The 13,495-nt window shown below is 61.4% G+C and overlaps 1 protein-coding gene across 1 annotated transcript; it reads right to left on the bottom strand.

Annotated features, from left to right (window-relative positions):
• Window positions 1-6,953: 6,953 nt before the first annotated feature.
• Window positions 6,954-13,005, bottom strand: CHLRE_08g366450v5 (uncharacterized protein). Its single transcript, XM_043064939.1, has 13 exons — window positions 11,838-13,005; window positions 11,407-11,502; window positions 10,566-11,215; window positions 10,408-10,436; window positions 10,080-10,211; window positions 9,611-9,680; window positions 9,224-9,308; window positions 8,933-8,998; window positions 8,636-8,681; window positions 8,395-8,491; window positions 8,163-8,228; window positions 7,791-7,993; window positions 6,954-7,644 (listed from the first exon to the last, which is right to left on the bottom strand). Exons 1-13 carry the CDS (start codon window positions 12,228-12,230, stop codon window positions 7,499-7,501), a joined length of 2,079 nt encoding a protein of 692 aa, XP_042921940.1. The 5' UTR covers window positions 12,231-13,005; the 3' UTR covers window positions 6,954-7,498.
• Between the last annotated feature and the right edge of the window lie 490 nt (window positions 13,006-13,495).

Here is a 13,495-nt window from a genome sequence, read left to right as displayed (position 1 = left end):
GGCGCACAGGCCGTCAGTCGCTGGGTGGCAATGGCGGCGGTGGAGGGAGGCGACGGCGGCGCAGGTGCGGCCGCCGGTGGAGGCGGAGGCACCGGCGCTGGCAGCCAGGCGCCGCCGCGCGCGTGGCACTCACTCGCTGTTGCACAGCCTAGCCGGGAGCGAGGGCCGCAAGCGAGGGCGCCAGTCCCACTCCAGGAAAGATCGTGTCCCCACGGAGGCGCGCACGCGACGGCACCAAAACCCCTTATAGATTGTCCAGGCTCGGTGGCGCGCAAGAATAGAAATAGAAATAGAGACACCCTGCCGTAGGCAAGTGGTGTGAATTAAGGGAGTGGGGGGAGATGAGGAGGTGGGCCAGGCCCGCCTCCTGTACGCCCCCATTACCGGTGGCGCGCACAACAGCACAAGACAGGCATGCGGACGTGACAAGCAAAACCCACGACTTACCTGGCGACCAGGAAAGCAGACCCGACGCCCGGCAGGGAGCGTCGGGCCAGGAGCGCGACATGTGGGGCAAGGCAAAAATCGGAAGGGCAGGGCGTAGTGAAAGGGCCGAGGCGCGTCGGCAGTAGGACAAAGAAGGGATAACAAAGACAAGACTACACACAAGCCCAGGCGGCGAAAGAGGCAGAGTGGGCGTGAGGCAGGGGTTAAGAGGTAGGTGCGTGCGGGTGGCATGGGGATCGGCTGGGGGCTTGCCTGCGCTGCGCAAGACGCGTTCCCCGCCCCCGCCGACCGCACATAGCCATTATTGTGTCACGAAGCTATTGTACAAGAGAAAGGGCCCCAAGCGACGCAGATCCGTCACCCGACTCAAGTCATTGAACACGGATAGGTTACAACACGGAGGGGTAGATGGGCAATATGGGATATACTGGGGCGGGGCGGCTGGAGGTGAGGGTGAGGGCCGCCCGAACCGAGACCCGCCCCCCGAGGGCCGTGCCCGAGGGCCAGAGGGGACGGCCCGAGGGGGGCGGGTCGAGGTGAGGGGCGGCCCAAACCCGACCCGACCGCATGCCCCGCCTGAGCATGCCACAATGCCCACCCCTCAAGGGTTGTAAGTAGCTTATATTCTGGGATGGGACCCGAAGGCAAGCAAACAGTCTCAGTAACACGCAAGGACGAACTAACGCAAATCATGATTTTAAGCTGGCGGGGCGGGCAGTATGGGGGCGGGGCGGGCAATATGGGGGCGGGGCGGGCAATATGGGTTGGTCAAACGTTGACCAATCAACCGCCAACCGCCATATTGTGCGAGCCGGGGATTAGTGGACTGCGAGCCTGGTCAACCATGTATTGGTGGTCAGCCATGTAACAAACCAGTACGAGATATATTTTGCGCTAGTAACCAGTGCCCAAGGGGCCTCCCGGATTATAAGACCTCGAATGTAATTGAGACAGCACCAATCTTAACATACTCGAATATCTTTTGAGATGGGCTGGCGTCTTACGTCTGCTGGATGCCAGGGCACGGACGCCGGCACTCAGACACCCCATCAACTATTCTACCGTAACTAGCCAGCCAAGTACGGCCGCTCATTTCTCCAGGCCACCGTTCATCAGCCTCTATTGTCTACACTCTGGGAAAAGGGGGGGGTGAAATCCCCGGAAAAACAGGGGGTACTTCCCCGGAAAAATCTTCCCCGTATGCTTTTCGAAGAAAGTAGGAGTTTGTACTAGCTAGGCCCGATGCATACACGTGCGTGCCAGCCCGGGAGCAGGCAAATGACGATTGGGGGAGTGCTGGCCTGCTCGGCGCCGCCACTTGGCAGCCCCCGCTTGGGCTGCTGCAGCGTGTCTGCCCGGCAGCCGCCTTGCCTACCGCTGCCACGCATACTTTGCTAGCTCCAGAGCTAGCTGGCAGCTAGCTGGAGTGAAGGGGCGTACCCTCCGGGGGAAACACCTTCACAGCTAGCTGCCTAAATAAATATTTTGTTTTGGTTCTAATACAATATATATTTATGTATTGTAAGGTATTGTATGCGTATGGACAGGTGCCGGGTGCAAATCTGGCTGTAAGGTACCACTAAACCCCCACCCCACCCCCACGCCCCACCCCCACCCCCACACCACACCACCACTCCCACCCCAGCTAGCTGTGCCTCGTGCCTTCGCTTCCAGCCTTGTATCGCACGTTCCCGGCTCAGACCATGCGCCACTACCTGTGTGCAGCCTGGCGCAGGCGTGGCGGCGGCTGTAGCAGCACCGCCGGCGTCCCTAGCCCATCGCGCCCCATCCCCACACCACGCCCACCCCACCCACATCCAAGCTAGCTGTGCCTCGTGCCTTTGCTTCCAGCCTTGTCTCGCACGTCCCCGGCACTCCTCAGGCCTCAGACCATGCGCCGCTACCTGTGTGCAGCCTGGCGCAGGCGTGGTGGCGGCTGAATCAGCACCGCCGGCGGCCACCCCCACCCCCCCACCACACCACACCACACCACCCCCACCCCATCTAGCTGTGCCTCGTGCCTTCGCTTCCAGCCTTGTCTCGCATGTCCCCGGCACGCCTCAGGCCTCAGACCATGCGCCGCTACCTGTGTGCAGCCTGGCGATACCGTGGCGGCGGCTGTAGCAGCTCCGCCGGCGGCCACACGCTACCCCATCCCCACACCACACACCCCACCCCCCCATCCCAGCTATAGCTGTGCCTCGTGCCTTTGCTTCCAGCCTTGTCACGCACGTCCCCGGCACTCCTCAGGCCTCAGACCATGCGCCACTACCTGTGTGCAGCCTGGCGCAGGCGTGGCGGCGGCTGTAGCAGCACCGCCGGCGTCCCTAGACCATCTCCCCATCCCCATCCCCACGCCCAACCCACCCACATCCAAGCTAGCTGTGCCTCGTGCCTTTGCTTCCAGCCTTGTCTCGCACGTCCCCGGCACTCCTCAGGCCTCAGACCATGCGCCGCTGCCTGTGTGCAGCCTGGCGCAGGCGTGGTGGCGGCTGTAGCAGCACCGCCGGCGGCCACCCCCACCCCCCCACCACACCACACCACACCACCCCCACCCCATCTAGCTGTGCCTCGTGCCTTCGCTTCCAGCCTTGTCTCGCATGTCCCCGGCACGCCTCAGGCCTCAGACCATGCGCCGCTACCTGTGTGCAGCCTGGCGATACCGTGGCGGCGGCTGTAGCAGCTCCGCCGGCGGCCACACGCTACCCCATCCCCACACCACACACCCCACCCCCCCATCCCAGCTATAGCTGTGCCTCGTGCCTTTGCTTCCAGCCTTGTCTCCCAAAGCCCCGGCACCCCTTAGGCCTCAAACCATGCGCCACTACCTGTGTGCAGCCTGGCGATACCCTGGTGGCGGCTGTAGCAGCACCGCCGGCGGCCACACGCTACCCCATCCCCACACCACACACCCCACCCCCCCATCCCAGCTAGCTGTGCCTCGTGCCTTTGCTTCCAGCCTTGTCTCCCAAAGCCCCGGCACTCCTTAGGCCTCAGAACATGCGCCGCCACCTGTATGCCGCCGCCACCTGTAGCCGCCACCTGTAGCCGCCGCCACGCCTGTGCCAGGCTGCACACAGGTAGCGGCGCACGGTCTGAGGCCTGAGGGGTGCCGGGGACGTGCGAGACAAGGCTGGAAGCGAAGGCACGAGGCACAGCTAGATGGGGTGGGGGTGGTGTGGTGTGGTGTGGGAATGGGGTAGGGTGTGGCCGCCGGCGGAGCTGTTACAGCCTCCGCCACGCCTGCGCCAGGCTGCATACAGGTGGCGGCGCATGTTCTGAGGCCTAAGGAGTGCCGGGGCTTTGGGAGACAAGGCTGGAAGCAAAGGCACGAGGCACAGCTAGCTGGGATGGGGGGTGGGGTGTGTGGTGTGGGGATGGGGTAGCGTGTGGCCGCCGGCGGTGCTGCTACAGCCGCCACCAGGGTATCGCCAGGCTGCACACAGGTAGTGGCGCATGGTTTGAGGCCTAAGGGGTGCCGGGGCTTTGGGAGACAAGGCTGGAAGCGAAGGCACGAGGCACAGCTAGCTGGGGTGGGGGGTGGGGTGGGGTGGGGTGGGGGTGGGGGTGGGGTGGCGGTGGGGTGGGGGTTTAGTGGTACCTTACAGCCAGATTTGCACCCGGCACCTGTCCATACGCGTACAATACCTTATAGTACATAAGTATATACTGTATTAGAACCAAAACAAAAATATTATTTTGCTAGCTAGCTGTGAAGGTGTTTCCCCCGGGGGGTACGCCCCTTCCCTCCAGCTAGCTGGCAGGGATTTTTCCCCTGTTTCCTTACTGCAGAAACCTACTCCCCAACCCGATCCTCACATGCGAGTCACCCCCTGTTGCTTCCATCGTGCTGACATCTTGAAGTAGGCACGCATCGCGGCTGAGCGCGCATGGCGGCCAGCGCCCCCCACTCCTGGATATCCTCGAGAGCCGCACCCGCCTTTGCGGCGGCAGGAACCCGCCCACTGCGAGTCGTCGAGCCCGGCCGTTTAGCCCGGCCGCCACCTGCGGCTGCGCTTATGCGTGTGACGATGGCGCCAGCATAGTGCGCCGCCGCGCCGGCCGCCGGACAGAGACCTCCCCCCACCCGGATCCGAATGCCCACCGATCGACGCATCCAGACTCGCGCAGCCCTCACATCCCTGTCGGTGGCGGCACCTTGGCAAGGGTGTTAGCGAGCCGGCTCTCTGCAGCCGAGGCGTTTGTCACCCGCCGCCACCGGGGCACATGTTTGTATACTGGGTGTGCTGCCGGGGCGAGGTCACCGCCGCTATAGGGGCACATGTTTGTATACCGGGTGTGCTGCCGGTAGCCTTCTCACCCGCAGGCCGTTGGGGCTCACTTCTGGTCACCCGGCAGTGCCGACCGGGGGGCCTTGGTCACCCGGAGGCCGCCGGTAAAGGAGGAAACTAAGCGGCCCGTTCCCGACCTGGCCTTGCTCCATCCCCTGCCCAAACCCTGCAACGGCTTGCTCACCCTTCACCGCGTCTCCTCGCGGCGGCTTCGGGGAGCCCCCGTCCCCCTAAAGACAGCGGGGCTGCAGCGAGCTGGAGCCCGCGCGGCGTCGCCCAGCCCCCTGCTGGTTTGGGCCATACCACCCCTATACGGATCCCTGGCACAGATAACGCGCCGTGCGTGCGTGATGACCGCCTCGTCCAGGATCTCCACCCAGCGCAAGCGCAAGCGATATGCCGACCTGGCTACCCCAGCCGCAGGCATTGTGACACCAATCCGTTGGTCGCTAAGCGGATGTAAATCGGTGGACAGGCAGCGAGAGCTAAGAAGTTCACCGGTGCACCGGGGAGCATGCTCCGAATTGATGCCGGTGACCGTGTGTGTCATGATCCGCACGCCTATTCGCTCCAAACTCGCACAGTACATTACGGAGACATATAATAAGCCATCACCATTTTTAAACCCGCGAAGTTTGGCCGGGCGCGCACAATAATCCCCGCCCAACTGCCGCTGGCCCCGCTGCGTGGGCCCACTCGCTGCAGACTGCTGCCTTCCTGGCCTCCCTAATTATAAGTATGTTGCTGCCCATACGTGCATAACGTGTGCCAAATTTCAGGCCAAGATGCGTTCTTGGGGCGACGGATTATGGGTTGCACGCGTGTGTCCTGTACTGCCGTAAGGTGCCGTACAATTCCCCCGGCCCATGATCCGAGCCAATGCTCGCGTCCCCAGCCGAGATGATTTGACTTATAGAACGCTATGACATTGAAGCACCTATATGCATTTGTTGGGGCGTAGTGGTCGGAGCAGATGAACGCCCAGAGCACGAAATAACCTGCACTTGTACGGCAAATGGTCCAACCCATGCTCTGACCCCCAAACCGCCCCTCCTGCCTCGCTCACAAATAATCCACCGACATATTGCATGTGTACAACCCATTCGTCTTGTCGCAGGCATGAACGGAGCCTTGGAGTGGTGGGAGCAGGAGTTGGTTGGTCGTAACGCACAGGTTACATTCATGCTCCGGCCACCACAAGACCCTTTTGCCTCGCTCGCGAAACATACACCCCTGTATCGCATACGCACAGCCCGCCAGCACTGTCAGCTGGCTGATCGGAGCCCAGGAGAGGTCAGCGGCATGTGGCGGTTGACGGTTGCCTCGCCGAGGGTGTTTTCGCCCCGCTCACACAACATCCACCGGCATATCGCACACGCACAACCCTTTCAGTGCAAGGAATGTGCCTGCAGCTTCGTGGAACCTACCCTCCACAACTCCTCCCGCCTACCCACGTCTCACATACACGCATGTACAGTAACTCCGGCGTTCGACCAGCCGCGCACTCCTGCCCTGCCGCTGCCAATTGAATGCCATTTGTTGGGTTCTGGGAATCAGCTGCACCCTACGGGAGTTTACCAACTTGCCTTACCACTGTCCCATCACACACGCACCACCCACCCCTCCCCGCCCACGCACACCGCATGCTTGCCCACCCCTCAGCCGCCTGGTCTCTCCCAGGACACTGCCATTTTGTTGACCTCAACAGGGCACGCCCCATGGATCGCTTGGCGGTCCGATAGTGCCATCAACCTACCACTGCTGGTGGCGGCGGCCGGGCGGCGGCAGGTGGCCGGGCGATCGGGATGGAGCTGTTGCAACGACCCTGTGACTCCTTGCGTTGCTTGGCCCGCTGGCCCCGCTGCCGGCCGCGAGTGGGCGGCAGACGACCGCGATGATTGTTGAGACTAAGAATCGGAGGGTGAGAAGACTTGCGGCCCGCGGCGGCGGCGGCACGCTGCTGTCTCTGCTGCCGACAAGCATGCACTCACCACCGCACGCCGCGCCACCATCCCATCCAGCGTTTCCTGGGGCCCGGATATTTAACCGGCGTCCCTGATGAAAACCCGCAAAGTTTGGCTGCTAGGTTTGCCACTGCTGCCAGCTCGCTGTGCCCTGATGTGCCTCCTGTGCCCAGCACGTGCACCCATGCAGTGCCATGCGACTAACCCTCACTCAACTGGCAGTGGATGGATGAGGCAGGTCTGGCGGTGAGAGTGTATCTGCCTGTTGCATGTGAGCCTGCTCCGTCCGAGCCGTGCACATCAAACATCGTCATCTTCCACACACCTTGACCAGCTGGGTCGCAGTAACTCAGCTTGGTGCCGGCTCCCATGGCATTATTTGCCAGCAGCGGCTGCACAATGTAACACCGCAGCATTAACATGGCGCGATAGCCAACAACGAACGAACACGTCGACATACGCAAGGCCGGTGGACGGATGTGCGCGTTCCACACGCGCGCACAAGACCCACCGGCAGGCCGCACGCATTCCATCGGTGCCCGTGTACATGCCGGTATGTACGAAAACACGAACCTAAGTCGGGATCATGCCATTATAGCTTGGTGAGGCGTGATAGATCGGGACATATCTCCTAATGCGTATTTGTCAAGGTGGGGGAGATGCAACGGCCCGGCGATCGAATACACGCAATCGATCACCACGCGTCACATGACTACTACCGTACTGCCCGAAAACAACAAGAATGGTACAGCAGCGGTGCAGCATCATGTACAAATCAAATATGTAATCTTTTCCTTAGAACTCCAGCAGGCACTGGCTGGAGCAGCCGTCACCACCGGTGATGTTTCCATCATCGCATTCCTCGCACGGGTCAATGATGCCGTTGCCGCAACGCCAGCAGTCGGGATCACCATTGACACCACCGTCAACCAGACCATCGCCTGTGGTAGAGGGATGGGAGCGGGCATTAGGATGGCCGGCTGGCTGGCTGGCGCAGATGGATGGGTACAAGTAGTGTGGGGCAGTGCCATGCCGTACATGAATCATGCATGCACGCACCGCCGACCGCCAAGCAGGCAGGACTCACCATCATCATCAATGCCGTTGTTACAGATCTCCGCAGTTAGCTTGACCTTCTTGCCCCACAGCGCTGCCGCCTGGCAGTTCTGTGCGGTCGTGCCAGTAGGCAGCGGCACGGGGCAGGAGCCGGTGCGGGCGACCAGCGGGCGCAGGCCCAGCCAGCCAGAGGGGCCCGTCCAGTAGCCGTGCCAGGGGCCTGCTGCCAGTGCCCTGCAGCGTTGGGCCGCGTAATGCAAGAGTGCGCAACGTGCGTGTCATGTGGTGGAGCTGTTGCTCATTATGTAGGTGGGTAACAATTCCTTCCCTTCCCATGCCGCGAATATGTGGCATCATCAGGCATATCACGTGAACAATATGCGTGTACGTGTGCACGACTCACGCGTCAGTGAAGCCGCTGCCCCACAGGTCGGTGGCGTCGGGCTGGACTTGGAAGATGTTTACAAATCTGTCGTGCGCGCGCATGGAAGCCAGAAACCGTCAATTCTATTCAAGAAACCTCAAGTAGGTCGACGGTTCAGTATGTGCGTGCTTTAAGCCTAAGCATGGGCATAAATATCACTGCACGATCGGGCCAGAAGCACGTGCTGCCACACACGCACGTACGCGCTCACCCTGAGGTGGACGCCGGGACGTAGGTCAGGCTCAGGGGGAAGAATCCGAAGCCGGCGCTGCCAAATCCGCCCTGGGTGTTAGCCACAAGGGAGCCACCTGTAAGCAAACAGGCAAGCAACCCCGTTATCGCGCGTTATTGAGCGCTCTGGCACGTGCGCAAGAAACTCGATCATCCACAACATGGTTGCATTATTATGAGTGGGCATGGTCAAGACGAACTACTTAGTCGCCCGCACCCACCGTTGCGAGTGACGAAGTCATTAATAAGCAGCTTCTTGGCGGTCAGCTGCATGCACGCACACGCAAAGCAGGACACGTGGCTGGATGGGGTAAGGTCGGGTATAGTGACGGTGAAGGCAATAATAGCAGCAAGGGCAAGTAAGGGCAGGGGTGGCCAGGACGAGCTGATGAGTAGGGCTCGGCAGGGAGTAGGCATCAGCCATCAGGCTCATCAGACACAGCATGTGTTTGTTCCGTTGCACGCACAGCTAGCATGTATGAAGGGCCCTGCAGCACCAAACGCACCAACCAACGCACCGCGTCGTTCTGGGCAGCAGTCACGCCGCCGTTAACGTTGGCAACGTCGCTGGCAATGTACAGCACCTGCAAATAAACAACCCAAACCAAGATAGACGGAGCGTAGGCTTAGCAGCAGCGGGCCCCTGCGCAAACGATCACTGAACCAGGCACTGGCTGCTCATAAGTGATCCGCCCGCAGCCCGCCACAGACTGTATGTATGCGGCATGCCAGTACGCAACGCACGAACATACATTCAAAGGGTAGGTAGGAATGCGACGCAAGGCCACATGGCAGCGCAGACGGCGCACCTTAAAATTGTTGAGGACTGCGGTCTGGGCGTTGATAGCAGCCGCATCAAGGGCGTAGGTCACGGTCGGCGTGGGGCCCGTATATCTGCGGGCAGCACCGATGCGCACACGCGCAGGAGCAGTAGGCAGCCACGCAGTGTCAGGCGCTCAGTTGCGGCCGGGCGTAGACTCTCTCGCACGGAGCGCAAATGCATGTCTCATAACGAACTGCGCGCGGTACATACGTATGCTGCGTGATAATCTGCTGGCTGGCCTGGGATGAACTAACCTGCAACAGCAGGCAGCAGGCAGCCCGCCCGCCGAGTCAATCCAATTTTAGCCAGGTCTGCACTTCGTTCCCCCAACCTAAGCACCTGGGACGCCCACGCCCACGCACCCTACACCTACCCGACTGCCGCCAGCCGGGAGATCCAGAACTGAAATACGCTAGATGCGGTAGTGCCGGTGTTTCCGACAACTGCATGCATGAAGCACAAGCAGGCAGCAGCGCAGCTCTATGGAAGCGCAAGAGAACCAACAAAAGGAACGCATCAGTGATATATAGTAGTGGTTGATTGGCGCAGGGCGACATTGATTCTGGTACGGAGCGAGCGAGGTAGGTCGAGTTCCCGGGTTCGATGGATCCGGCTTGCATAGCAGAAGGCTGCTGTGCCGTTGATGCCATCTACCGCACCGTTTCTCACAGGCTCTGTCATCATGTCTACAGCTATATGGAGGCAGAGATGGCGCGCGTGCACGCCGCGCAATGCACGTGTACATGGTGCGCGCGCGCGTGCACGTGATACTGGTCGCCAAACAACGTGCCAGTTATCAAGTATGGACAAACACCGGTATGCCGTCTACCGCACGCCCGCACCTGCCAGGATGCCAGATGCGGCCGCGGGGGCACCCTCGAGAGCGGCCCGCAGCACACGTGGCATGTAATCAGCGCAGCCGGCGCCGCTCTGACAATGGTCTTCCGCGTCGTGGTTGCTGACGAAGACGAAACCTGAGGGTAGATGACGTGCAACCATGATGCGACGTCATGCAGTCAGTGGCTGGCACGTCAGACAGTGTTAACTTCAGCGTGCATGCCCAGGCCATGCAATGCTGGCTTGCTACACAGGCCGCCTGATGGTTTGAAGTACCATAATCTAGTCATCAAGCCTGCTGAGATGCGATGCCCATCTAGCCCATCCACTTACCGCCAGGGTTATCCTGCAGCGTCACTTTGCTGTGTGGGGCACAAAGTAAGGGGAACGGCATGTAGTAAGTGTCCGCATTCTTGGGGCTAAACACGCCAACTGTTTCTTTGACACGCTATTCATGCACGGTGTACGGCTCATGCCCGAGCAGGTCTCACCAGTCGGGGCGAGGTGGGCGAGGGCTGGGAGGAGCGGGGCTGGGAGGGGCGGGGCTGGGAGGGGTGGGCGGCGTGGGGCTGGGAGGGGCCGGGCTGGGAGGGGCCGGGCTGGGAGGCGAAGGGCTGGGGGGCGAAGGGCTGGGAGGGGCCGGGCTGGGGGGCTCGGGGCTAGGGGGGGCCGGGCTGGGAGGCTCGGGGCTGGGAGGGGCCGGGTTGGGAGGGGCCGGGCTTGGAGGTGCGGGGCTGGGAGGGGCCGGGCTCGGGGGCTCAGGGCTTGGGGGCGCGGGGCTAGGAGGGGCCGGGCTGGGAGGCTCAGGGCTGGGAGGGGCCGGGCTGGGAGGGGCCGGGCTGGGGGGCGCGGGGCTGGGGGGCGCCGGGCTGGGAGGCGCCGGGCTGGGGGGTGTGGGGCTGGGAGGGGCCGGGCTGGGAGGCACCGGGCTGGGAGGCACCGGGCTGGGAGGGGCCGGGCTGGGAGGGGCCGGGCTGGGAGGGGCCGGGCTGGGGGGCGCGGGGCTGGGGGGCGCCGGGCTGGGAGGCGCCGGGCTTGGGGGTGCGGGGCTGGGAGGGGCCGGGCTGGGGGTTGCGGGGCTGGGCGGCGGAGGAGGAGAGCAGCCAGCGTACTTGTCCAGGTTGAGAACAACGTCACACACCTGCGTGTACACGTGTAGCGTGAAGGTAAGCGATTGTCTGCAATTCATTGTGCATGGCAATGCAAGGCTTGGGGGTTCGTGATGAGCATGAAGAGCGCAGCTTCTGTGGACCGCGGACTAGTTGCTTGCTTGGACATGTATACGAACACGCAGGCGCGCCCACACGAACATGAACACGCACACGCACACACCTGCTGGCCACCCTTGGGGCACGCGCCCTTGTTGTTCTTGGCGCAGGTGGAGTCGCACTGGCGACTAGAGCCGCCGCTGATGGAGCCGGCCTGGGCCTGAGGGAGGAAAGGAAGAAGCAGGGAGCCCGGATATGTGCCACGGTAAGCCGGGTGTGTTTGTGTGAGTGGCAGTGAAGGGAGAGCGGGGAGATACAGCAAGAAGGAGGACATGCAGCCTATGGGATTCCGCTATGCCCATGAGTTAGGGTGCACGTTGCGACAGGATTGCATTTGGGAACTACCACGGTCTTGCTACCGCTCCGATACTTGATCACCCCTAGTTCCCGCCATCTGGCAGGGGTAGTCAACTAGGTCCCGTCAGTATCGACAACACTGACACCTTGACCCAGCCAATCAACGGTGCTTAAGTGAGTCGAAACAATCTCACATACCTGCAAGGTGACGGACGAGGTGGTGAGCCCCACTTGCAGGGTGATGGCACGGAAGTTGTCGCACGTCTGCGCTGTGCTCTTGGTCACATCGGTGGTCTGGGGCCAGCGCGCACAGCCGGACGTGACACAGCCGGGGCTGGCGCAGCAGGCCCAGTTGATCGCGGACGTGATGCACTGGGAGAAGTCAACCTTGATGGTCTTGGTCAGCGACGCAAAATTCAGCTCGCATGTGACGCCCAGGCAGTCGGGGAGCTCAGTCACGCAGTCCACCCGGCCGCCCGGGACGCCCAGCAGGGAGCGGTGCGCCGCCGCAACATGACCGATAGTCACCGCAGCCAGCACGGCGGCGAGCGCGAGGGCCGCGACCGGCCGCCGCATGAGCATGAACGCCATCGGAGCTGGTCTTACTTTTGGAGCTGCCAAAGTCGTGTATGCGAGATGAAAAACTGTACGCAGGGCGTGTTTGGCGGTGTTCTTTCCAGGCGCAGCACTAAAGGCGCGGCCTAAGTATTGGAGTGCGTGCGTGCACGCCGGGAGTGCTGATACGAAAAGGCTGAAAGGCTCCGCAGGGAGCAACGACAGGACAGTAAGAGACGTCTGTACAACTGACGAACCCTATCGATAGGCTCCGCTTTCACCTTGCAAATAGGCCGCTGCTCGCCATGCTTATGTACCTGTTTGACTGGCGATTGGCATCATCACGGACGTGCGTGTCGGGCTGGTTGCAACAGCGGTTGGCGCTCGCTCCACGCAGTTGAGTCCTAAAGAGAAATAGCACATGCAGTCGTGTAAATCTGTGGCTTACACAGCTAAAAGACGAAGGCCTACCGGCGGTTCGAGTCGGACTCCACTGGTCGGACTCCCAGTTACTATGGCGGTTGACATTAACATGCAAGACGCATTGTTCTACACACGCCATTCTCAGGGCTCCGTGGCTGCGTGAAAATATGATCCAGTGTATTTTAGGATAGTCCATGTAGCAAGGCTTTATGGCAAATGACGAGCGGGGCAGCCACTTGCGGCTTGCTTGCTTCTTTCGCGCTTCGGGCGACATGACAACTAACGGGCAACATGACAGATACTTTACGCGAAACAATTAGACATGTCGTCTTGTAAAGTAGTTTCGCTGGGAAGCTCTCTCGTGTGGAACTAGAGGGGAAACCGCGTTATCCATACGTTGCGAGTTCTCACTGGCCAGCGGCGGTTAGTTGCTTGGCGCGTGCCTTGGCGTTTCACGCGCGGTATCCGAGCTACTGGCGCCCTGACATATGACCCTTGCATCATGTAGCTATATCTGTCGGCCTGGGGCGTCGCAGGTGTCACGCATCAATCATGACGACATCCCACAAGTACATTAATGACATGCTTACCTGATGACATGCTTGAGGCAACCGTCTAGCCTATAGGCGCCGCACGATCGACATGAGCAGAAGGCATGCTACTCTTTTCCAGGTGACCTTCCGGTCTAATGAGCTTTGATAGACGTCGTGCCAGAAATCACCCTGACCGGACGAGCGAGTGCCAACCGCTCGTAAGTATCGTAAGAAATCGCTCCTGACACCGGCGTGTGGTGGGTTTTGCCGACTCCACTTCTGTATGCGCGCACGCCAGTGTTAAGCCAGCGACCAATGTGCAAGCGTCCGACTAACGCTCGAACC

This window comes from Chlamydomonas reinhardtii, chromosome 8, assembly GCF_000002595.2.
Source record: "Chlamydomonas reinhardtii strain CC-503 cw92 mt+ chromosome 8, whole genome shotgun sequence".
Classification (NCBI taxonomy): Eukaryota; Viridiplantae; Chlorophyta; class Chlorophyceae; order Chlamydomonadales; family Chlamydomonadaceae; genus Chlamydomonas; species Chlamydomonas reinhardtii.
Note: the sequence above shows the minus strand (reverse complement) of the source record. Positions and strands in the feature narration are given on the sequence as shown.

What these genes read in the sequence shown, in the direction of transcription:
- CHLRE_08g366450v5 (XM_043064939.1), bottom strand. Translation starts at nt 12,230, where the DNA reads ATGGCGTTCATGCTCATGCGGCGGCCGGTCGCGGCCCTCGCGCTCGCC. An exon ending in TCCCGGCTGGCGGCAGTCGG is followed by an intron (nt 9,309 to 9,610) that starts GTAGGTGTAGGG and finishes TGCTGCCCGCAG; the next exon opens with ATATACGGGCCCCACGCCGA. An exon ending in TGACTTCGTCACTCGCAACG is followed by an intron (nt 8,492 to 8,635) that starts GTGGGTGCGGGC and finishes GTTTGCTTACAG; the next exon opens with GTGGCTCCCTTGTGGCTAAC.